The sequence below is a fragment of the Delphinapterus leucas genome, chromosome 5 (assembly GCF_059928025.1).
Source record: "Delphinapterus leucas isolate spDelLeu-1000000601 "Yukka" chromosome 5, BTC_Dleu_Yukka2, whole genome shotgun sequence".
Lineage (NCBI taxonomy): Eukaryota > Metazoa > Chordata > Mammalia > Artiodactyla > Monodontidae > Delphinapterus > Delphinapterus leucas.
The window spans coordinates 30,982,339-31,007,174 of NC_143133.1; the positions used below are offsets into that span (position 1 = coordinate 30,982,339).

Below are 24,836 nucleotides of genomic sequence, written 5' to 3' on the forward strand. Positions count from 1 at the left end.
GGGCTGTCATAGCAAAGTACTACAGATTGAATTGAGACAGGAAGGAAGGGGGCATGGCACAACCTTTTTTTTTTTTTTTTTTTGCCATGCTGGGTGGCATGTGGAATCTTAGCTCCCCAACCAGGGATGGAACCGTCGCCCCCTGCATTGGCAGCTCAGAGTCTTAACCACTGGACTGCCAGGGAAGTCCCAAGGGCACAACCTTTAAAAGAATGACAGCCTTTGAGGATATGACAAAAACTGGTTACCACCATGTGCTTGCTTCGGCAGCACATATACGAAAATTGGAACGACAAGAGAAGATTAGCATGTTCCCTGCGCAAGGATGACACACAAATTTGTAAAGCGTTCCATATTTTTGTTTAAAAAAAATTCTGGTTACAGCCAATTAGGCCCAAGATGGAGGAAGATTCAATTTCCAGTAGACCTTGAGCCTCCCTATACACTCATTGTAATATATTAGCATATGCTAAATGACTCACCCACAGGTGCCATGACAGTTCCCAGGCTGACCATAAAAGGCCAAAAAGTGGGTGATGGCCCAGTTCCTGGAAATTCCTGCCCCTTCTTCAACATAGTTAGAATATTCTTCCCACTTGTTAGCATATGAAATTACCCAGCCAATAAAAACTAACCACCCCACAACCCAGGGCCACTCTCACGTTCTGAGACAGACTACATTCTGACTATAGGATGTGTATCTCTTTAAATAAACTTGCTTTCCCTTTACTATGGCTCACGCTTGAATTCTTCCCTGGGCAAAGTCAAGGACCCTCACTTGGTGGCCTGTCCCAAGGACTTGGCTGAGACCTGAGATGTGACCATTTTCTTGTGCCCCATTCTCCTGCAATAGAATAGCTTAGACAACAGAAATTTATTGTCTCACAATTCTGGAGGCTAGGAGTCTGAGATCAAGCTGTCAGCAGGGTTGGTTTGTTCTGAGGCCTCTCTCCTTGGCTTGCAGATGGCCATCTTCTCCCTATGTCTTCACATGGTCTTCCCTCTGTGTATGTCTATGCCCTCATCTTGAAACAAAGCACGACTCTGTGAGGGCCTCCCAGGTACAAATCGTTTCTCTGCATTGCTCCCTTCTCCCCCAATTTCTTGTTTGTAAGAAACAGAGTTCATTCAGCCTCCTTAACTTTCCCTGAATTCCAAAGGGCAGATTCAAACAGTTGCTAATCAGGGAAGAGAGGGAATGTAGAAATAGGGGAGGAGCAGTCAAGAAACCAGGTGGGGCAGGGTCCTTCTTCCTCCCCAGGGAATATCCATAACAATGTATATTTGAGTTCTTCCTCAGGAACGAAGGCCCCCCCACCCAGGTGGAAGATGGTAACTTCAGGCTGAGCCTAAGATTCCTGGACCACTCCCCTGTTACCTCACCACCAACCAATCATTAGAAAGTCACACACACTGCAGCCCCCACCCCAAATTTTGCCTATAAAAACTCTTCCCTGAAAACCATCAGGGATTTAGGGTTTTCTGAGCACCAACCACCCGTTCTCCTTGCTTGGCCCTGCAATAAACCTTTCCCTGCTCCAAACTCTGACATTTCAATTTTCTTCGCCTCACTGTGTGTTGGGCACATAAACTTGGGTTTGGCAACAGCTGGAAAACCTCTGTTGCTGGGGACATACGCTGCATTCGCCTTTGCATGTTTCTCACTGACTTAAAAATTAAAACCTGCCATTCAGACTCTTCTCACATCAGTCTATTGAGTGGAATTCTTTAAGTCCCAAACTCATGTAAGCTGTGCTTTCTCATTTCAGTCATGCACCAGTATGGTTTGTTTGACCAAGCCTAGATGGTTGAGAAATCTGTGACGTTCAGGTCAGAACCCACTCAGCAGGGTGAGCCAATCAATAGGGTCAGGACCCAAACTGAGGAAACATCAACTTCGGGGAGGAAAGGCACTCCAGCACCCACTCCTACCAAATAGTCATAGGATGGAGAAGCACATGAGAAAATATATCAAGAATACCTTTGTTTTTTGACAAAGTATTTCATAGGGTGATCTGTTGACTTTATCCATCTTTATTTTGGTGCTATTATGTGTCTGTCTTTTATTTAAAGACCATTCGTGGTACTTAGTTAATATTATATATTCCACATTGTGAAATAAGTTAAACAGTGGGGAAATGATCTTTTATGTAACAGTTAACTTGCTTTCCCATAAAAGATAATGAGTCTAAATATCTCTCACCTAAAGAAATAGTTAAAAATGTTAAGTTGGCAGTCAACACACAAGGGCTAAATGGCTGTAAGAACTTTCATCTTCAAAACAAGGTACTGAGTCTTTAAATGGATTTTCCCTTTCAGTCAGTCCGTCAACAAATATTTATCAGTCTACCATATGCCAAGGGCTGTGCTAGTGCTGGGGTACAATGATGAACAAGATAGATAAAGACCAAAGAGGAAATTAAGACAGAGGAACAGGGGAGAGATTAGTTTTTTTAATTCATTAAGAACTATTTGAGACAGAATAGTCAAGAATGACCTCTCTGAGGCTGACTGTTTAAACTGATGTTTAAACTGAAACTGAAGCAAATGCAGTCTTTGAAGTGATGAAGGACAAGGGAGACGGGTGTGGTGTGTGTGTTCGGTGGTGGAGGGTGTCCAAAATGAGCCTGGAGAAGAACGCTGGAAGACATTGATGGGTTTTAAGGAGGAAAGGAACATGATCTCGCTGCATAGGATGGGAAGGGGAAGCAAGGAAATGAGTTAACAGAGCATATTTGCATAGTCTTGCAAGATGCAGAAGGCTTACAGAGGGTGGTAGTTGATAGGGTGATAGCACATAGATTTACAATGTATTTTGAAGTGGAGGCAACAGGACTTAAAAATAATTTGACATGGGGATGGAATTGAGAAAAAAATTATCCAGGACTCCCAGGCTTCTGGCTGAGGATCATTTCCCTCAGTTTATTTCCTTCAAGTCACTTACCACAATTAAAGCAACTTAAGCCATTATCTTGTTATTTTATTTGTTTAGTTGTTTACTCTGTCCATCAAGAATAATGCTGTCAAATTGAAAAGTAATGCATGATCCAGTAATCCCACTCCTGGGCATATATTCAAAGAAAACCATAATTCAAGAAGATACATGCACCCCAGTGTTTACAGCAACACTATTTACAATAGCCAAGACATGGAAGCAACCTAAATGTCCACTGACAGATGAAAGGATAAAGAAGATGTGGTACATATATACAATGGAATATAACTCAGCCTTAAAAAAAATGAAATAATGCCATTTGCAGCAAGAGGGATGGACATAGAGCTCATCATATTAAATGAAATAAGCTGGAAAGAAAAAGACAAATATCATATGATATCACTTATATGTTAAAAAAAAGATGCAAATGAAATTATACACAAAACAGAAGTAAATAGACCCACAGACATAGAAAACAAACTCATGGTTACCAAAGGGGAAAGGGGGGGAGGGATAAATTAGGAGTTTCGGATTAACATATACACACTACTATATATAAAAGAGATAACCAACAAGGACCAACTGCATAGCACAGGGAACTATACTCAATATTTTGTAATAACCTATAATGGAAAAGAATCTGAAAAAGAATATATAGATATATATATAAAGAATATATATATGTATAACTGAATCACTTTGCTGTACAACTGAAATTAACACAGATTTGTAAATCAACTCTACTTCCACTTAAAATTTTTTAAAAAGTAATGCAAAACACATAGGTAATTTAAAATTTGCTAGTAGTCACATTAAAAAAGATGTGAAATTAGTTTTCATGATATATTTTACTTAAACCGATATATCCATAATATTATTTCAATAAGCAAATAAAATAAGAAATAATGGGAGGGGCTTCCCTGGTGGCACACTGGTTAAGAATCCGCCTGCCAATGCATGGGACATGGGTTCGAGTCCTGGTCCAGGAAGATCCCACATGCTGCAGAGCAAACTAAGTCCGTGTGCCACAACTACTGAGCCTGCGCTTTAGAGCCCGTGCTCTAGAGCCCATGAGCCACAACTACTGAAGCCCATGCGCCTACAGCCCATGATCTGCAATAAGAGAAGCCATTGCAATGAGAACCCCACACACTGCAATGAAGAGTAGCCCCCGCTCGCCGCAACTAGAGAAAGCCCGGGCGCAGCAACGAAGACACAGCGCAGCCAAAAATAAATAAGTAAAGTAAATTTGTAAAAAAAAATAATGAGAGATCTTACTGTTCTTTTTGTACTGAGTCTTCAAAATACAGTGTGTATTTTACACTGACAGTGCACCTCAGTTCCGACTAGTCACATTTCAAGTCCTTAATAATCGCCTGTGGCTAGTGGCTATGTACTGGACAGTGCAGATCTGGAGCAAGCGCCACTGAAGGCAGGCACATTCAGTCTAGTTCACTGTTTCTCTCCAGCAACTGAAACGTTCAGTGGCACACTGAGAATTTGATATGTTTTGAATGAATAAATAAATGCCTGGCGATGGGGGGTTTATTGGAAGCTGTAGTTTTGGGAGTGGGTTCAAAGCTTCCATTTTGGACTCGTTAGGTATGAGGTGTCTACAAAACCTCACAGTGGAGATGTCAAGAAAGGAAGTGGAGATGAGAATCTGGGACTGAGAAGAGAAATCTAGGTAGAGGTATAATTTTGGCATCTTGATGGGTTCTGAATCCAAGGGAATTATTTCTGGGTTGCCTTGGGAAAGAGTACAAGAGAAAAGGAAAAGCCTAGGATCCTACTTGCAGAGATACCAAGTTAAATGTTGAGAATGTTGAGTGAGAGAAAAAGAAAATCAAGAAAGTGTGGTCATGTCAAGAAATCAAAAGGGGAAGCGTTTCAAGGAGAAAGGAGTAGTCAACCCTACTGAAAGTTCTGGTTAAAAAATAATAAAAGAACAAAGAAGACAAGAGCAATGAGATCTTAATAATCCTGACACTCATTCCACAGTCATGGTCTCTTTTTAGCCTTCCTTATAATGTTGTTAGTCAGAGAATGATTGGGGTTTCTTTTTAACACAAAATTTGAACATTTTAAAGAAGTTTGGCCTCCAAAAGATCAAGAAACCCAGCTAGTTTATGGAAGAACCAGCTCAAGAAACCAAGACCTTTAGTCCAGCATTATTTAAAGAACATACTTTAAAGCACTGGAAATAACAAGGGACCATGGAGGTTTACGGAGGGAGCATGACTGTCTGTGACTTCACCAGGTCTAGGTGGTTTGAGAGCAGGTGTACACTTCTTTCAAGTATGGAACTAGACCAAGGTTACGTGATTGGGATTTGTTGCAAGTTTCCTAAGTGCCTTCTGCCCTTCACTGATAACAGTTAGAATTCTTAACACGCTGTTCATCATAGAACTCCATTTCTCAACCTGTCTTAGGCAATGTTATTCTACTACTCCTGCAGGGCATTAATATTAATTAAAAACAACTTTATTCAAGAAAAAGGTCAGTTACAAACATTTAGCAAGTGTGTTCTTATGGGTAAATCAGGCTTTCTCTGCTGTCTTTCAAAACACAGGGAATGGAATGATCTCATCTAAACTCTATGGCTAAGTAGTTGCGTGACCCTGAGCGAGATTTTACCTTTCCTGTACCTAGCTGTTCTTATCTACAAAACAGAGGGGTTAAACCAGATGATCTCTACTTCGTCAAATAATTTATGATTTAACGTTATAGTTAATTAGGTTTCCTTCTGTCCACATGCTTAACTTCAAATTTGATCAGTGTGAGAAGATCATCCTAAAGGAGTCAAGAAACCTAGGAATGAATTCCAAGTTCACCATCAGGTAGATCTGCAATCACTGTCCCCGTGTGTTAAAGGGGATGGTAACTCTCAGGCTCATCTCCCACACGGCTGTTTTGAGGACTGAACCAGATAAGTCAAGTGAATGTTTTGTAATCTGTATAGTTTCAGAGAAATTAGAAGTGCAATTATTGTTAAAGCAGGTGTCTGAAACACGGTATATATTTTCCCTCCCAACAAATAACAGGCTGAGTCCCTGTTACTTATCCTTAGGGCATAAGACTTGTTACTTTTGTTGAGTAGATTATGGTATTGGAATATGCTCAAAACGAGAATGGAGATGAACCTCCTGATGTCTCCAGAGAGCGCCTCTCTTTGAATGTTTACAAGAAAATAATGGGAGAAAGAAAGAGGGAAGGAAGGAAGGAAGGAAGAGAGAGAGAAAGAAAGGAAAGGAAGGAAGGAAGGAAGGAAGGAAGGAAGGAAGGAAGAAAGAAAGAAAGAAAGAAAAGAAGAAAGAAAGGGAGAGAAAGAAAGGAAGGAAGGAATGAAGGAAGGAAGGGAGAGAGAAAGAAAGAAAGGAACAGAAGGAAGGAAGAAAGAAAGAAAGGAAGAAAGGGAGAGAAAGAAAGAAAGGAAGGAAGGAATGAAGGAAGGAAGGGAGAAAGAAAGGAGGAAGGAGGAAGGAAGGAAGGAAGGAAGGAAGAAAGAAAGAAAGAAAGAAAGAAAAAGAAAGAAAGAGAGAAAGAAAGAAAAAGAAAGGGAGAGAGAGAAAGTGGGAAGGAGGAATTCACAGGCAGAGGAGGAAGAAAGGCCATAGCAAGGCAAATTTAAGGAAATAAAAGGCGAGTTAGGAGAAGTAACAGGGGTGGGGAGGCGAAGTGGGCAGCAGGGCAGGAACAGGAGCCAGTTAGCCCGGGGGCGGGGGGCTGGGGTGGGTGGCGACTCAGTGGCTAGTCCAGCCACTTGCCAGGCAGGCACCAGGCGGAGGAGGAGGGTGAGGGTGGGGCTTGGCGAAGGGCAAAGGCTGGGCAAGACTTAAAAGGGAGATGACCCTGGCTAGTTGGTGCCGCCTTTGACCTCCGACGCCCGGGGCAAGGGGACCCAACTCGGGAAAACAAGAGAAAAGGGCCACCGCTGAGACAGTCCCGCGGGCTCGCGAGGGAGGCGAACGGACCGGAGAGGGGAGGCCCCTGGGAGCGCCCGGCACCCCGCCAGCATGTGCGAGCTATACAGCAAGCAAGACACCCTGGCGCTGAGGAGGAAGCACATCGCGTGAGCGCTCCCCAGCCCCGAGGAAAGGCGCAGAGAGGGGGAGCCACCGGAACGGGGGGCGGAGAGCCGCAGCCGGGCAGGGAGCGTACCGGCGGGCTGCTGCCGGCGGGGTGCGGGACGGCCACCCGCCCGCCGCACCTGCGCACGCGCGCCCCCGCCCGCCCGGAGCGCCCCGCCTCGCCTCCGCCCGAGGGGGCTGCCGCCCAGCCGGCTCCAGAGCGGTCCCCGCGCTCTGCAGCCCGGCCGGCCGGCTGGGGGAATTGACCGTGAAGGTTGAGAGCCATTGAAGTAGAACACCGTTCCAGCGATGGGCTCTGGGAGGGAGACGGGTAGCTCTCCGCCGCTCCCACCACCTCGAAAGTTTCAGAAAACTGAACTCCGAAATATTTTTGACGATGGCAATGAAAACTCATTATGACAACTTTTGTTTAAAGTGAAATTTTTCTTCTTGCACGCTTGGTTAAGAAGTAAAAGGTTAATCCAGCCAGTAAAAAAACTTTGAAACCACTTTCTTAAGAGTAAGATACCACTTACTCACCTTGGTCTCCCCAGCTGTGCCCTCATTACAATTTAAAGATGCAGTGTTTTCTCCGGTCTACTTTTGTTTTACTCGTGCTATAGACGACTTGGTGAGCGTACAGGACCGAACCTTAGGTCAGACCTGGGCTCTGGTCCTAGTAGTGTCAAGTTACCTTGTGATCTGATTTGAGATTTGATCTGATCTCAACCCAGGAGGTTTCTAGGTGGTTTAGGAGACTAGTTAAATCTCTCTCAACCCCCGCAATAGGATCAAAATAGTCAGATACCTCGTTACCAGATCACCTTCTTCCCTTTTTCTAATCAGCACTCCTTTCTGTTAGTTTTCAATCCTATATAGTTAGATTCCAATGAAAACCTAATGATTTCTGACGTGAGCAGAACAAAGTCTGTGAAAGGAGGAATGGTAGCCATGGAATGACTGAGAAAGAATTTCACCTGAAATCTGAGTGAGAAGATGGGAAGTACATTAACAAGGAGGCAAGGTGAAGTCCGAAGTTTTCAGCCCACATTCACAACGAAGGGTTTTTCCGAATTTTAACTTGTAGGTATAAACTAACAGCTGAATTTGAACCAAGAAGAAATTCTCATTAAATATTAGTTTCATCTTAATCTTAGGCAATTTTAAAATTTAATTACCTATTCACAATAATCACAATACTTTCTAAACAGCTGCATATCCATTTAATATGTATCTAATTACCCTCTAAACTACCTCCAATGCATGTGGTATTTTTTTGTGCATGCAAAATCACCAAAATAAAAATAATATTTTGTTTCAGTTTCTAAATGTCCATAGAACCAAATTCAGAAATCTTTGTGATGTTTCTATGTTGCTAAAATCTGTACTCCAGGCAGCCATCCAAATAACCAAAAATATGGATGACTTTTTATTATGCTGAAAAGAGTGGGTTAAAGGGTTACAATAATAATTGGATTTTATTATTTAAGAAAGGGAAATCCATTTGATGCAGGACAGATACCAATCAAAAGACATGAAAATGATCTGTAAAATCTCCTGCATAGTATTTAACACTAAATTATTTGTATTTAGCTTTTAGTGCTATTCATTTCTGTACAGATTAGATTAGAGAGAGAGATTAGATTAGCAAGCAAGCCCTGTTTTGGGCTATGGCATAAGACAGTCTACCTTTTTTTTTTTCTTCCAATTTTATTGATATATAATTGACATACAGCACTGTATAAGTTTGAGTTGCACAGCATAATGATTTGACTTACATTATGAAATCATTATCCCAATAAGTTTAGTGAATATCCATTTCATATTGATACAAAATTAAAGAAATCGAAAAAAAAATTTTTTACCTTGTGATGAGAACTCTTAGGATTTGCTTTCTTAACAACTTTCGTGTATAGCATACAGCAGTGTTAATTATCTTTATCATGTTGTACATATAAATTATATCCCTAGTATGAGTTTTTCTATGAGTTTATTTTTGACGTATAATTGACCTACAACACTATGTTAGTAACTATTACACAACGTAGTGATTCAATATTTCTGTACATTTCAAAATGTTCACCATGATAAATCTAGTTACGATCAAGACAGTCTACTTTCAAGTTCTGGTTTTCTCACTGGCTGTGTAACCTTGAACCAAGCTTCTTAATTTTTCGGTGTCTGTTTCCTCAACTATAAAAATGAGAATGATAATAACTCATATTATTGTTGGGAGGATTAAATGAGATAATATTTGTAATAGCTGTCAGTTCCTGACCCATAGGAAGGCTCAAAAAAAAAAAAGTTTGTTTTTTTTTCCTGGTTGAACAAAGTTTCTCAAAGGAAAATTAGTTATTGGTTTGTGTAATTAGAGCTGTCAGAGGTGATCCTTGTGCTTCTAAATAGAGTTGTCAGATCATGGCAAATTTAATATAACAAGCATAAGAAATGTGAGCAGTATCACGGATGGGGGATTAAGGTAAAAGGTCCCAGGCTAAAATGAAAAAAAAAAAAAAAAAATGTCACCCAGGTTGTGTTTTCCCTTTCTTTTACGTAATTGTAATTTTCCACTGATCATGACCTTCATTGAGAAGGAAAAACACTGAGCAGTCCTACCAGACCAAAGTGTTTCCTTTCATTATTTCTAGGCCCTCCTGCAAAGTTTTCTTTGCTGCGGATCCCATCAAAATAGTGCGAGCCCAGGGGCAGTACATGTTTGACGAGAAAGGTGAACAGTACTTGGATTGCATCAACAACGTAGCCCATGGTAATGTGTTGTCTTTGTCGTGCCTTGAAGGATATGTTTCTGGAGTAAGGCAGACTTGGCACCGTTGATATTTGTCCCAAGAATTGCAGTGGCTGCAGTTCCTCGGCCGAACAGGGCCAGTAGTCCTAGGCGGGGAAAAGCTAGAACAAAATGTGGGAGAGGAACAGAATCAACCTTTTTTTTTTGCTTGTTTCAGAATGCCCCTCACTTCCCAGGCATTTAGATTTGTAACTCATTTTTGGGACTTTTGTCTTCTAAATTTTAGTGGGACACTGCCACCCAGAAGTGGTCAAAGCTGCCCAGAAACAGATGGAACTACTAAATACAAATTCTCGATTCCTCCACGACAACATTGTTGAGTATGCCAAGCGCCTGTCAGCAACCCTGCCGGACAGACTCTCTGTGTGCTATTTTACAAATTCAGGGTATGTTCTGAGGTTTTCCACCCATCCCCATTCCCACCAATCTCTTTGTTTCCTCTCTTTTCTGTTTGATTGCTGGTGGAGTACAAATATCTAAAAAGGTTTCCTGAGATTCTTGCCGTTTACTAATGACCCCACATGGGGGACCTGACCATTCTGGTTCTTTTGCTTTGACCCACCAGCCCTTTGTAGATAAGATACCTGACAGCATGTTCCAGGACTCCTGACACAGCCTATAACAACAGTCCCATGATTAACAAGTGCATGCCACTCAGCTTTTTATTACCACAGCTTCCTTGGTGAAAGATGGGGAAAGCATACCCTTAAGTATCCCTAAAGGATGGATACTTGGGTTGTAACAAAATATTGGCAAAAATATCCAAGTCTGGTGTTCATGTGAGAAAACCTAACTAGTCAAATGGCACCCACTTCTTTGGGCAATAGAGTAAGTAGCTAAAGAATCTAGATGAACCTAGATAGTTCTTTCAAAGCGTGAATAAGGAATTTTGGCAAAAAAAGAACTCTACTAAACAAGTTATATAAGTATTATAAGATTTTTGATTGATTTGTTTCCTTAGGCAGTAAGCATTTCCCCGACACAAACACAAAGGAGGAATGAGTCAATTCAAGTGAATAGATATGTCCATTCTATGGAATATTATACAGACATTAAAAAGTATGTTTTTGAAAATACATGTTTAATGACAGGAGAAAAGATCACCTGTACAATGTTATAGTGGGAGGAAATCCATCTATACAGCATAAATTTAAAATGATATATATGAGTTAAAACTATTAGAAATCCTGTGAATGTTCTATTATGATTCTGTGACTCATTTTCTCTTTTCAGTGAGATACCTTAAAATCAAATAACCAGAAGATTGGTTTATAACCAGAAGATTTTTCTTTTTTCTTTGTAAAGAATTAGGACATTTTCGGATCTAATTTGTTGTTCTAAGGCATTCTTGCCTTCAATAAATTAAATATAATATTTGACTTTCACTTATGAAGAATCCTATACTGCCAAAGAGTGATTAGCCTTAGAGACAGAGCAGTGTCACCAAAGACTGGAGGCGACAGAACCTGGGGTAGCACAAAGAATAATCTCGAAGTTAAACAGACTTTGGAATCCTCAACTTTGTAAATAATGGTTCGAAAGATTTTTAAAAGGGCTTATGTCACATTGTCCCTTCTCTCTCTGCTCTCTTAATAGATCTGAAGCCAATGACTTAGCCTTACGCCTGGCTCGGCAGTTCAGAGGCCACCGAGACGTGATCACTCTTGACCAGTAAGTCTTGAACACAAGACTTCTAAGCAGGAAATGCCTTCAGAGACAAAATTATATTGATCCTCTCCATACTAATACCATAAGCATGTATGGAGGAGGCTGGATATATGGCACAAGGATTTTCTTTTTTGTTATGTATAGGTTTCAAGGCCAGCTCAGGCCTGAAGGACACTTAATTCCTTCCAAGTACTTGGAGGCTCTTTTGGGTGCTGTGGTCATGGTCTCATGGGCTTTGCATGAATCAGGGTTTACTTTTCACGCATTTAACTGTGAATTGAGCCACTGCAATGTGTGTAACTCCATCTTTTTCAGAATAAAAATATAATTTCTTAAAAATCCAAGCATTCATGTCACAATTGTGATTATTCACCTAATTAATTTAAAAGATAACAATTTAGAGCATATATTTTTTTCTTTTTTTGGCCACACCATGCAGCTCATGGGATCTTAGTTCCTCGACCAGGGATTGAACCCGGGCCCTTGGCAGTGAGAGTGTGGAGTCCTAACCACTGGACCGCCAGGGAATTCCCTAGAGCAAATTTTAAAGACAACAGATAGCCAAGTAAAAATAGTTCTTTCTCATTAATTTGTGATTTTTAATAGTCACTATTTAGTTTTACTTCTCAAAAATGAATTCATTATATTTTAAACAAGAAATTTGATAACTTCCATCTTCAGTGAGATTTAAAATTTTTTTCTACCTCTCCACCCCACTAATCTCAGACACAAAGGGTTGAATTGAACATGCACCTCATTTCTTACACTTCTATAGGCTTCCCTTGTTTTATGTGTTGGTTGGTGTATTCATTTTCTATTGTTGCTATAGCACATTATCGTAAACATAGTGGCTTAAGCAACATAAATATATTCTCTTATAGTTCTAGAGGTCATATGTCCAAAATGGGTCTCACTGGGCTAAAATCAAGGTTCAACAGGGCTGCACTCCTTCTGAAGACACTAGGGAAGAATCTGTTTCCTTGCCTCCACCTTCTAGAGGCTGCCTGCATTCCTTGGCTTGTGGTCCCCTCCTTCATCTTCAGAGCCAGACATTATATCACTCCAGCCTCTGCTTCCATCCTCACATCACCTCGTCTATCTCTAACCACCATCCTCCTGCTGCCTTCTTTCACTTATAAAAGTTCTTGTGATAACATTTGACCCTCCAGGATTATCGCTCCATTTCATGATCCTTAATTTAATCACATCTGCAAGGTCCCCTTTACCATGTAACATTCTTAGGTTCTGAGGCTTAGGACATGGGCATCTTTAGGGAGGGGAGGTGTGATTCAGCCTGCCTGCCACAGAATAGATACTGTGACTGCCCTTTACTCCCAGCTACCACAAACAACACTGCAATGAGTGCCCTTGTACATGTGCCTTTATGGACCTTTCTGAGAATTTCTTGGGGATAAAGCACCCAGAAAAAAGATTGCTAGGCCATAGGGGTACAGGGTACGGTAAACATTGTTGATGTGACCAAATCCTGCCAGATCAGTCTCCAAAGTGGTTGCACGCTCTACCCAGTGCGTGAAATGTCCAATTTTCACGTATCCTCACCAAAAACTAAGAATATCCTACCTTGTTATTTTTTTCTTAATTTTTGCCATCTAATAGGTATAAAATGATATCAGGGTTGTTGGGGGTTTTTTTTAATTTTCAGGATTTTTTTTCCCTTTTCATAAATTTACTTATTTGTTTGTTTGTTTATTCTTGGCTGCGCTGGGTCCTCGGTGCTGCGCCCAGGCCCTCTCCAGTTGCAGCAAGTGGGGGCGACTCCCCACTGCAGTGCGAGGGCTTCTCATTGCGGTGGCTTCTCTTTGTTGCAGAGCACGGGCTTTAGGCATGCAGGCTTCAGTAGTTGTGGCTTGGGCTCTGGAGCACAGGCTCAGTAGTTGTGGCACACGGGCCTAGTTGCTCTGCGGCATGTGGGATCCTCCCAGACCAGGGATTGATCCCGTGTTCCCCGCACTGGCAGGCAGACCCTCAACCACTGTGCCACCAGGAAAGTCCCTATCAGTGTTGTTTTTATTTGCAATTTCTAATTATGAGTTTGAGTATCTATTCATATGCTTATTATGCATTTGTGACTTCCTTTCTGAGAATTACCTGTTTATATTCTTTGCCCATTTTTCTGTTGGGATTTCCATCCTTGCTTTTGCATGCATAGTTTAGATGAGAGGATCTCAGCCTTGACTGTGTTTTAGAATTACCTGGGGAAATTTTCTTTTCTTAATGCCAGCGCCCAGGTCCCACTCCAGACCAATTAAAGTGAATCTCTAGGGACTTCTCTGGCAGTCCAGTGGTTAAGACTCTGAGTTCTCAACGCAGGGGTTGCTGGTTTGATTCCTGGTCGGGGAACTAAGATCCTGCATGCAGCACGGCTCAGCCAAAAAAATTTAAAAATTAAAAAAAGAGAGAGGGCTTCCCTGGTGGCGCTGTGGTTGAGAGTCCGCCTGCCGATGCAGGGGACGCGGATTCGTGCCCCGGTCCGGGAAGATCCCACATGCCGCGGAGTGGCTGGGCCCGTGAGCCATGGCCGCTGAGCCTGCGCGTCCGGAGCCTGTGCTCCGCAATGGGAGAGCCCACAGCAGTGAGAGGCCCGCGTACCGCAAAAAAAAAGAAGAAAAAAAAAAAAGAGAGTGAGGGAGAATCTCTAGAGGTGGATTCCAGGAAACGGTATAGATTTTAAAGTTTCCCAAGTGATGCTAATATGCAGATAGACTTAAGAACCACCATTTGAACATTAATCTCTTTTAGTTTGAGACATTTCAAATGTTTTTTCCCAATCTATCATCTGTCTTTTAACTTTGTCCATGGTATCGTCCAACCTCCAAAAATTTGATTAAATCAAATAGTTGACATTTTCATCCTATGGTTTGGTTTTCTAAGTTTTGTTAATATCTCTCCCCCCCCACACACCCATCCCCACCCCTCAGATCACAAAGATGCTCTTCTTTATTTTCTTCTACTACCTCTATAACTGCTCTTCATATTGACTCCACCAAGAGGCCGCTGTGTTACCATTTATGTATGGCTGTGTCTCTGAGCTCACTTCTGTCCCAGTCGTGACTTTGTTCTTATTCCAATACCATACTAATTTCATTACTATGGCTTTGTAGCATGTTTTAATCTACGGTAGGGGAAGTCCTCCCTCTTTGCTTTATCTATTCATGGGCCTTTTATAATTTCTTTTCCAGGCCTCCCAATTATATAGCTCTGGGCAAGAAACATAAAAGGGAATATCATAGCCATCTGTATTTTAAGTGAAAGAAAGGAATTTCATAGCCACTTGATTACCTCTTAATCTTAGTTCTCTTAGAAAAGACCTCCTGTTCCTTACCAACTTTCATTTGAGCAATTGGATATCCCTTTGAAACCATCCCAGACAGAAACACAGCCCATTCTGTGATATAAAGTTGTTTTTAAAATTTACTAGAATGTAACTATCAAATACATTTAAAGAATACATACATCTGAAATTTCTCATGAAGCTATAGAAATTAATGTTTTACATTTAGATAATCTAATTTAGCAGAGCTAATGCAATCCAAAGAAATTAAGTTTTTTCCTGCTAAAAATAACTGTCTATGAGGTTACATACTTGGCTTTATATGTTTTATTACCTGGATCAGGAGAGTGGGACAAATTAATGGCCAGTCCTACCATGAAAAATTAGATTCCGTATAGTTAAATCTGGCACCAATGTTGAGATTCTCCCTGGATGATGTGCAGTACTATTTTTCATATACTAGAAAAGCGTCCTTCTTTGAGTGATTTTGGTTACCGTCCTTTTTCTTTTCAGTGCTTACCATGGTCACCTATCATCTTTAATTGAGATCAGTCCATATAAATTTCAAAAGGGCAAAGATGTCAAGAAAGAATTTGTGCATGTGGTAAGTATCTTGGAATCCAAGAATCAGAATGTTACTACTGGAAGAGTGCCCAGTGATAACCCAGTCCAATCCTTGCATTGAAATGAAAACATGAAAAAGGAAACTAAGATCTATAGCAGTTACAGATCTTTAGCAAAGATCTGTTTGCTAAAGTCAAAGAGCTAGTTAATGACAAGATGTGGTTTAAAATCCATTGATGAGTACTGGGGCTTCCCTGGTGGCGCAGTGGTTGAGAGTCCGCCTGCCGATGCAGGGGACACGGGTTTGTGCCCCGGTCTGGGAAGATCCCACATGCCGTGGAGTGGCTGGGCCCGTGAGCCATGGCTGCTGGGCCTGCGCATCCGGAGCCTGTGCTCCGCAATGGGAGAGGCCACAACAGTGAGAGGCCCGCGTACCGCAAAGAAAAAAAAAAAAAATTCATTGATGAGTACCATAAAAATTAGTATAGAGGTAGTGATAGCTCTTATTCACAGCTCTCATTTTATTTTTCTTGCCCCTTGATGTTTAAATTACTTTTTCTATCGCTGAAGGCTATTTGAAACTCAGAGTTGCATGAAGTGTGTATGACTGTCTTAAAATTACTCTATGCTAAATTATTATGTAAATTTATTAAGTAAAATAAATATCATTTAATAAAGAAAATAAAGAAACCAAGCTGTTGAAACAGTAAAACTCATTTGGCTTAATTAAGGTTCAGTAGACTTTTTTAAGAGAATCATTAATACATTCTTTCAAAATTTTAAGATCTGAAATTAGCGCTCAGGCATTCTAGTTTTCTGAATGATTACAGTTTGCTATATCGTTGGTAAGTGTTGGTTTATTTTCAATATAGAATTGTTAATACAGTTTCCATTCATTGAAATTTTCAAATAACATAATCACACTTGTTGTTTGAATTTGTCCCTTATGTGACTAGGGATGCAATCTTGACTTCTAAGGGCCTAGGAGCAAATCCAAGTTCCTGTTCACAGTGCAAAGATTTCAAGTCTCACAGAATTCAGAAATGTTAAGGAAAAAGAGCAAAAGAACCTAGAGTCACTTAGTCCACGAGTCACCTTTCTACAATATTATGCTCCTGGAGGGAAAGGCCCTTTCTTAAAAGCTCATTTGTCCAGGAGACAAATCATGAGAAACTGTTATCTTTTGATGTTTTCAGGCACCAGCTCCAGATACTTACAGAGGAAAATACAGAGAAGACCATACAGACCCGGCCAGTGCTTATGCCGACGAAGTGAAGAAAATTATTGATGAAGCTCATAACAGTGGAAGGAAGGTTTGTATTTATAGCTTTGGAAACACTTTAATATCTTTTATAAAATAGATTGAAATCATTGTGTTACACTGGAGAGGTGGGAAAGGATTAGATCTCAAATCGCTTTCTGTTCTTCTCTAGTTACGTTTTTACTTAGTTCATATTTCAAAAAGTACATTATTATAGTCATGCCTCTAAGACTATTTTTATTTATCCTGGAAACGTAATTACTATACCTGTTTCAGAACTGGTGGGCTAATTCTGACTTTCCCACTGGGATGCAGACTCTGGTCCAAAGTGATAGGAGGAGAAAATTAAGAAAGGTGATAGCTCACGGACAGAACATTCAAACTGAGAATAGCACGAGGGGCTAATATAAGGTGAAGGGAGGGAAGAGGCAGGGTGGCCCTGGGGCCTTGGGGCCACTGCAGACTCCTGGACCAGGGAAGCCTTGGCTCTTCCCTAGAACTGGGTCAACTTTCCTGAAACCAAAGAGCCTGCGTAAGACAAGGCAGGAACATGTTCTTCCAATTTGGGTCTGAACTTCTAAAACAAACCAGAATCCTCCCAACTAGGAAAAAAAGAGTTTCCATTTTCTCAGTCTTCACCCTACTGTCTTTAGCTTAACGGTAATTCTCAGCCCCTTCAGGGGTTACTTACATGGAGTTACTTACATGATTTGACACATGCTTTGCCTTTCAATTGGCTTATGACATCAACATGGCAATAAAAAAAGCGTTTTAACTGAGATAAAAATGAAGCCTGTGTGTTTTCCAGTTCAAGTATTTTTATCTTAATGACTGGAAAGTCATTTGCCTTTCTTAACTATTTCTTCTTTTCTTCCCATTCATTTTTCATATCTTAAAAGACGTAGTCTGGACTAGAACGTTAGTTCCCCCCCTTTTTTTTCTTAATTGAAGTATAGTTGATTGCTTGACTTCTTATCTCATACTATTTCTATGCTTTCTCTTAATTTAGTTTTACCTGTTTTTACTTCTCTTTTCTTAGCCTCTAGAACACATCCTCTTTAGTTCCTTTGTGAACTGCCTAATTTTGTTAAGTTGTAAGCCTGGTTCAGGGCAAGAACCAGAAATATAGCACAATAACTAAGGTTCGTGGCCACCAGTCACCCTCTCATCTCCTTAGTGCAAATTCCAGGTTCGGGCAGTCCTAATTTACCAAGCTGAGCAAACAGGCACCCCAGTGATGTGTTTGGAACCTGGGTAAATTTTTAGAGGTTCATATTAAAGACTAATCAAAGCATCAGTCTTATTCAGTTGTTCCTAATGTAAACACTGCATTTAAATTAATAATGGAGAAATGGAAGGCACCCTCTCCACCATTTTCTCGTGATGGTTTCATTGGTACCCTAAAATTTCAGAAACCAATGCTTCAGAATTCTTGCATTTCCAGCGTGGACATCTTTTTAATCAAATGGCCAATTTGTCTCTTGCCATGGGTCCATTCCCAACCATTTTTTAAGTCACCTTCTCCGTAAGAAGTCCTCTTTTTTTAGGGGGTAACGGGAGGAGGACCTAATGGACTTTGACCCCATCTTCTCTTGTATAGATTGCTGCCTTTATTGCTGAATCCATGCAGAGTTGTGGCGGACAAATAATTCCTCCAGCAGGCTACTTCCAGAAAGTGGCAGAGTATGTACTTGGGCATCCTTGGTCAAACTGAAGGCACTGTGACAATTCTGTAGGGCCATCCTGGTTGTTAAGATATTGAAATACTTCCAGACTAGCTGGTAAATAGCCACTTGGGAGTGCCTGCCACCCAGGACTCCTGGAACTCCTCCACCTTCCCAAGATCCAGCAAATAAAGGGTTTACACAAGGTCCAGCAGGGCAGCCTCCAGAGCTGTGCTCCCACTACCCACCTGGCATCTTCTCTGATTAGTTGGTGTCCAAGCTTTACTAATTAGTAAAAATTTGACGATTAAACCTGCTGAACACTACTTCTTGTTCACTTCTTTTTCTTCCCTATTAAAATACTGCAGTAGGCTTCCCTGGTGGCACAGTGGTTGAGAGTCCGCCTGCCGATGCAGGGGACGTGGGTTTGTGCCCCGGTCCGGGAAGATCCCACATGCCGCAGAGCGGCTAGGCCTGTGAGCCATGGCTGCTGAGCCTGCGCATCCGGAGCCTGTGCTCCGCAACGGGAGAGGCCACAACAGTGAGAGGCCCGCGTACCGCAAAAAAAAAAAAAAAAAAAAAAAAAAACTGCAGTAGAGCTTACTTTAAGTAGTACAAACCCAAACAATATAGAATATATCTAATCTGGAAATTATGTGATTATGTTTCAAAGTCAATGATATCACATAGATGTCATTGGGGATTTGAACACTGAAATGTTTTTAACAAAGATTACAGACTTCAGGTTAACAACATTTTTTAAGTTTTCAATAGTCTGTATCTTATGGGAGGGTTTGGGGACTCTCAGTGACCTGAAGGCATCAGGCTGCCCTTTTGCTTTTCAGATATGTACACGGAGCAGGAGGTGTGTTTATAGCTGATGAAGTTCAAGTAGGCTTTGGCCGAGTTGGGACACATTTCTGGAGCTTCCAAATGTTTGGTGAAGATTTCGTTCCAGACATCGTCACAATGGGAAAACCAATGGGCAATGGCCACCCAGTGGCATGCGTGGTAACAACCAAAGAAATTGCAGAAGCCTTCAGCAGCTCTGGGATGGAATATTTCAATACGGTAAAATTTGACCTCCCCACTTTAATGCTAAGAGGGAAAAATAATGCATGTTCTTATGTTTCTTTCCAATGTAATAAAGAATAAATCTCACTGTTGCCAGCTAACCACGCCAGGACCCTAGCCAAATTTTGATCTAACCATATTTCATTCTATCTGACACAATCCTCCTTGTACTTTTTTCTTGTGTATCTTTCCCCTTCCTAAAATGGTTCTATTAATTGTTCCAATGACAGATGGCTGCCCTGCTAAACTCTAGAGGTTATGATATTTCATTAACAGATAATATGATCTTTTTTGTTTTGTATCACATTTAAATTCCCAAAACACTTCACTTAGATGATTCACTACTATAAATGTTACAGGGCTGTCATAGGAGATACTAACTAAAATTCTATCTTTGGGACATTTTATTTCCTTGACCCCTAAAAGTTATAAGCTTTAAGCTTGGAAAGTTTATTCTAGTTTGTGCAGTATGTATAATAGGACTTGTCACAGCTAAAAGTTAGAGTCAAATCTAAGAACATAAATTATTTTGAGAAAATGTCATTGCTTAGCTTTTTTCACACAGATATTCAAGCACTGAAACCCACATCCCCCTAACTAAACCACACTCTAAAATCCTTAATTCCCAACACAATGTCTGTTTTTCATTTGGACGAACTTATAAATTCCCCAATAATCCTTCATACCAGTTTTGCAGCTATATATAATTTAGAATTTTATTTTCAATCTTAAATGAATAGAATCATGTTATATTCTAAATCTAAGAAACTAATATCACAGGGGAAATTTTTATTGAAATTATATCTTTACTTGCTTATGTATGAGCCAAATTTCTCATAGATGAAGCAATACCACAAATTCAACTCTTCTATTTTCTCATTTATCGTTTTTCCACAGTATGGAGGAAATCCTGTGTCCTCTGCTGTTGGTTTGGCCATCCTGGATGTAATTGAAAATGAAGACCTTCAGGGAAATGCCACAAGAGTAGGGAACTATCTTACCAAGTTACTGAACAAGCAGAAGGCTAAACATACTTTGATAGGAGATATCAGGTATATTTATCATAAAGTTGTGGTGCAGTTATTCATTTGTCCAAATGAAAATTTGTTATATTTTATCTTATAAATCTAAAACAAGTTAACACAAAAGCAGATCTAGAAACACTGAAAAAACAAAAAACAAAACTCGTTTTTCCACCCAGAACCCAGATATCATCACTATTAACTTTTGGGTATATATCTTTCCTGATTTTTATACTTTTTTGAAAAAAATTAAGCCAGGATCATTTCAGCAGGCAAAAGATGAACAGAAGGAACTTAAGGTAACTCTAAATGATCTATTAAAAATATTAAAAATGACATCCAAGAAAACTCACTATTTTTCATATATATATGAAAACATTTTCATATATATACGTAAAGATTAAAGATTTGTCATAGTTGATGTCTTGAGAAGTTAAATAGCATGACAAGGTTGTTTTTAAGCCTTATTATTATTATTTTCTTTTACAATTAAGAGAAGAAAGAAAAACTGGTTGACAAAAACTCACTTGATTCAAAAACTAGGAAGTCCTGTGGACACTAGATTGGTATCTTGGCTTAATTAGAACTAATAACAACTACCCTTTAAAGAGAATCACGTTCAGCTTCAAATCAAACTGAAGTTTGAGGACAGTGTTAATTTTTTGTGACCATGCAGTGCTTAATAAAGTGTGTCAAGTTCCCTTTCTTTACCCCCCTCAGGGGCGTTGGCCTTTTTATTGGAATTGACTTAGTGAAGGACCATCAGGAAAGGACCCCCGCCACAGCTGAAGCTCAGCACATCATCTACAAGTAAACACACCCCTCACCGTTTGGTATCTTGGCTTGAATGCTTTTTTTTTACTTCCTCTCATCTCCCCAAATGAGACAAGTTTAAGACTCGTGCAATTACAAATGTGGGCTGCTTGCATGCGAATATGAAAGCGCTCTCTGTTCACATCTTTCTGAAATAATCTTAGTTATCACTTGTATGCACTCACATGTATTTCCTGCACTCATTAGGATGAAAGAAAAGCGAGTGCTTCTCAGTGCCGATGGACCTTACAGGAATGTGCTTAAAATAAAACCACCTATGTGCTTCACTGAAGAAGATGCCCAGTTTATGGTGGACCAGCTGGATGAGATTCTAACAGGTCTGTCCACAGATCTTTAAATAAGATGCCCTCACCCACACTCTGGTCAGACATGACAGTGCAACTTGCACTGGCAGAAGTGAAGGAGGGTGGAAATGATTGTATACACTTATATATCATTTATTTTCACTTTTTAAAAATAATTGCATGTCTTCGTTGTACCATGCACCACAGATGCTGCAGTGTAAGAGTCTTTGAGCTTTGTACTATGAAAATATGGGAAATGCTGTTAATAAAAATTGTAAGCTCCCTGGCAGTCTAGTGGTTAAGACTTCGCCTTCCAATGTAGGTGGTACAGGTTCGATCCCTGGTCAGGGAGCTAAGATCCCATATGGCTCAGGGCCAAAAAACCAAAACATAAAACAGAAGGAATATTGTAACAAATTCAATAAAGACTTTAAAAATGGTCCATATCAAAAAATCTTAAAAAAATATATATATATAAAGGTTATAGGTTAATATAGTTATATAGTTATCATTTGACTTTGTATTTCACTTATTACAATTTAATTTTTGAAGACTTATATTTGTCATTCAGAATTATAGCCTGTCATAGGAATTCATCCTTTGTTTACCTCTGTTAAATAATTAGGTTAATTTATTTTTCTGTTATGAGCATAAATTGAGATTAACAAGTAAGATAACAATGTAAAACCATATTGAAAAACATAAAGCACTGTCAAATGTTAGAGCTTTTAGTTATATTTTTAAGATTCTATTTCTCTGCTCCCTCTCAGCCTCTTGGGGTTGGGATAAGGCAAAGCCAGGAATCAGTACAGCCTACAAAATAGATCATTATTATTTGGAAAGTTGAGAGTCAGCCCCAAGTTATTCGTAATACGGTCACTGTCTTTGGACCAAAAGACACCCAAACTTGGCCAACAGTCCAGATGCCTCTGGTGCCTTGAAGGGACAGGTGGAAGAGACTATAGGTTGGGGCAAATCCGTCACTATTACTTAAAATTCAGCTCAGAGCTTGAGCATTTTTAGTGGTGTGGCTAAAGAATTCTTTTTTAACAAAGTGAACGAGGCAGAGCTAACATAGGCTCAGCGCCACTTGTAATGATGAAATGCTACAATAAAAGTTTAAAAGCAGCTATTGTAACAGTGACACTTTTTAAAAACATGTACCTCTCTAGTTTTCTTTCAGGGTGTCCCTCTAGTTACCAAAATAGGGTAGGGTGGTTTTTTTTTTTTTAAGGACTTTTATGTTCTTCTGTCTTGTCCGATGTATCTTCCTTGACATAGGTTTAGAAGAAGCTGTCGGAGCCAAAACTGAGAGTGTGATCTCTGAGAATACTCCGTGCAGAACCAAGGTAAGAGTCAGTTACTTAATATTTAGGGCAAAAGTTTAAAATTGGGGGAATTTAAGAAAAAGGAGTGCAAATTTAAAAAAATTGTACAGTGACCCCTAGAATAAAACCCACCTTTGCTAGAGTTGGCTTACTGTTATAATTTTGAGTGCACAGTTAAGGCAAGTGCCTTACCACTTGACAAGAATAAAGCCAAAGAACCATTCTTACAGGATCATTCCTATACTCCGCCCCCCACCAGAAAAAGTCCAAAAACCCCCTCAGGCTTGCAAAGAGGGCCTTCAAAATATATAGAGAGATAACAGGTGTCCTAAGCTCCTTCCTGTTTTTCTGAGGGATGTCTGACACTGACTCAAAGTCCCACACACCACTCTTTAGTCAGCAAAAGCATCAGCAGTGTGACTCCAGAATGTCAGAGTTCGGTCCTCAAGTGAACTAAAGAAGAAACTTCGACTGGCAGCGGGACCTGGGAACCATTTGGCATGGAGTGGCCTAGTTTCTGCATTTGATGTGCTTCCAGCAGAGGGCTTCCCCATTCTCTCCCTGAGCTGCCCAGGGTGTGAGAAAGCGCTCCTTTGGTCGGGAAACAGAAAGGCAAAAACTTGAGAGGCTTTGTTGCATAATTAATTATTTGTTTATGACTTCGATGCATAAAGGAACACTCAAGCCCGCCTGCACATCCAGTGTAGTCAGCAAAGTCCTTTTCCTGAGTGAAAAACATGAGGCCCTTTGAATGAGAGAGCAAGTGATTTGCTAACAGGACGCTTCTGTCTCTTGGTGCAAACACAAACCAATGCTAGAAATCACTGCCTCTCTGCTGTCTGAGAGTGGCTTATTGAGTCTGGGACAGAATCACAACCGTCAGGACCAAGCAAGCATTGAAAAGGAGCTTACAGGGACTTGGTCAGGGAACTAGATCCCACATGCCGGCGCAGCCAAATAAATAAATACATTAAAAAAAAAAAAAAGAAGAAGAAGAAAGAAAGAAAAGGAGCTTACAAAAAAAGGAGTTCCCACCAGAAATCCCACTTTGAAGTTAGCACGCGTTTCTGAAATTTTGGCTTGCAGTCCCAGGTTTTAGGTTGACATCACATTTCAGATGTCTGTGGAAAATAGTAGTAATCAGAGTTAGGGAGGAACAAGGGGCATTGCTGTGTTGTGTTGCGTTGTGTTGTGTTGTGTTGTATTCTCCCACGTGCCGTGTTGCCTGTTGGCCTGTGGAGTCAGCCCTGCGGAGCCTGGAGGCTGGGCGGGTTAGAGGCAGGCTGCCTGCTGGAGTTTCCATGTCTGTCTTGCAGATGCCTGAGGAAGCCCACTCGGAATTGCTCAGTGACGGCAGCCCGGACCCCAAAGAAAATCCCAGCCGAAAAAGAAATGGATTGTGCACAGATAAACATTCACTGCTCAGTAAGAGGCTCAAGACATGAGAGACGAGCATTTTACAGCAAGATAAATGTCCGGAGTTACACAGAATGAATGGAAGTGTCCCTTCTGTTAAAGCTCTATTATACCCGCCAAAGGAAGACTCTGCATTCCATTCAGAGGTATAAATAAAGTAAATGAGTAATAAGAATAATCCAAGTGATAATCAAACCCTGTCAAGATTTAGTCTCTAGCCTGTTAATTCCTTACTTGAGATTTCTGAAAGTACTTCATTTATTCTACTCAATTTCAGCTTCAAATGGAATATTTATTAAGTTGGAAGTTTTACGTCTCATGTTTTAATATTTGACACGACAGAGCAAAGTACAGTAGTAGGTTCCTGAACTTTGGAGACTATGAATTCTTTAATGATTTAATTTGTATATATTTATGGACTATAATAAAATAAAAGATGATGTAAACCAAAAAAAGTTTGACCAGAAAAATGTTTACCGTTCCTTTGTGGAGAACACTGGGGCAGTAAAATCAACGCCACTTAGAAAAAAATCACATACAGCAAATGTGAAGAAGTGAATGAATAATTTGGACTTTTGTTGGGGAACTAGGTTAATCATGGTCCTGTGGGGACAAGGG

The 24,836-nt window shown here is 40.4% G+C and overlaps 1 protein-coding gene and 1 non-coding gene across 2 annotated transcripts; both read left to right on the forward strand.

Moving 5' to 3' along the window:
* Positions 1-254: 254 nt before the first annotated feature.
* Positions 255-360, forward strand: LOC115801968 (U6 spliceosomal RNA). The gene has a single exon (XR_004022345.1). It is a non-coding gene; the product is annotated as a U6 spliceosomal RNA (small nuclear RNA).
* Positions 361-6,421: 6,061 nt separating this feature from the next.
* On the forward strand, positions 6,422-24,527 carry ETNPPL (ethanolamine-phosphate phospho-lyase). The gene is made up of 13 exons (XM_022567109.3): positions 6,422-7,007; positions 9,654-9,772; positions 10,038-10,197; positions 11,408-11,482; positions 15,285-15,375; positions 16,532-16,648; positions 18,197-18,279; positions 19,106-19,331; positions 20,232-20,386; positions 21,077-21,166; positions 21,377-21,507; positions 22,756-22,823; positions 24,119-24,527. Exons 1-13 carry the CDS (start codon positions 6,952-6,954, stop codon positions 24,245-24,247), a joined length of 1,500 nt encoding a protein of 499 aa, XP_022422817.1. The 5' UTR covers positions 6,422-6,951; the 3' UTR covers positions 24,248-24,527.
* The last annotated feature ends 309 nt before the right edge of the window (positions 24,528-24,836 follow it).

Bases quoted from the DNA above. Each gene is read 5' to 3' on its own strand.
- ETNPPL (XM_022567109.3), top strand. From the start codon at position 6,952: ATGTGCGAGCTATACAGCAAGCAAGACACCCTGGCGCTGAGGAGGAAG. The intron at 16,649-18,196 runs GTTTGTATTTAT...TCTCTTGTATAG, and splicing joins CTCATAACAGTGGAAGGAAG to ATTGCTGCCTTTATTGCTGA. The intron at 21,508-22,755 runs GTCTGTCCACAG...TCCTTGACATAG, and splicing joins GCTGGATGAGATTCTAACAG to GTTTAGAAGAAGCTGTCGGA.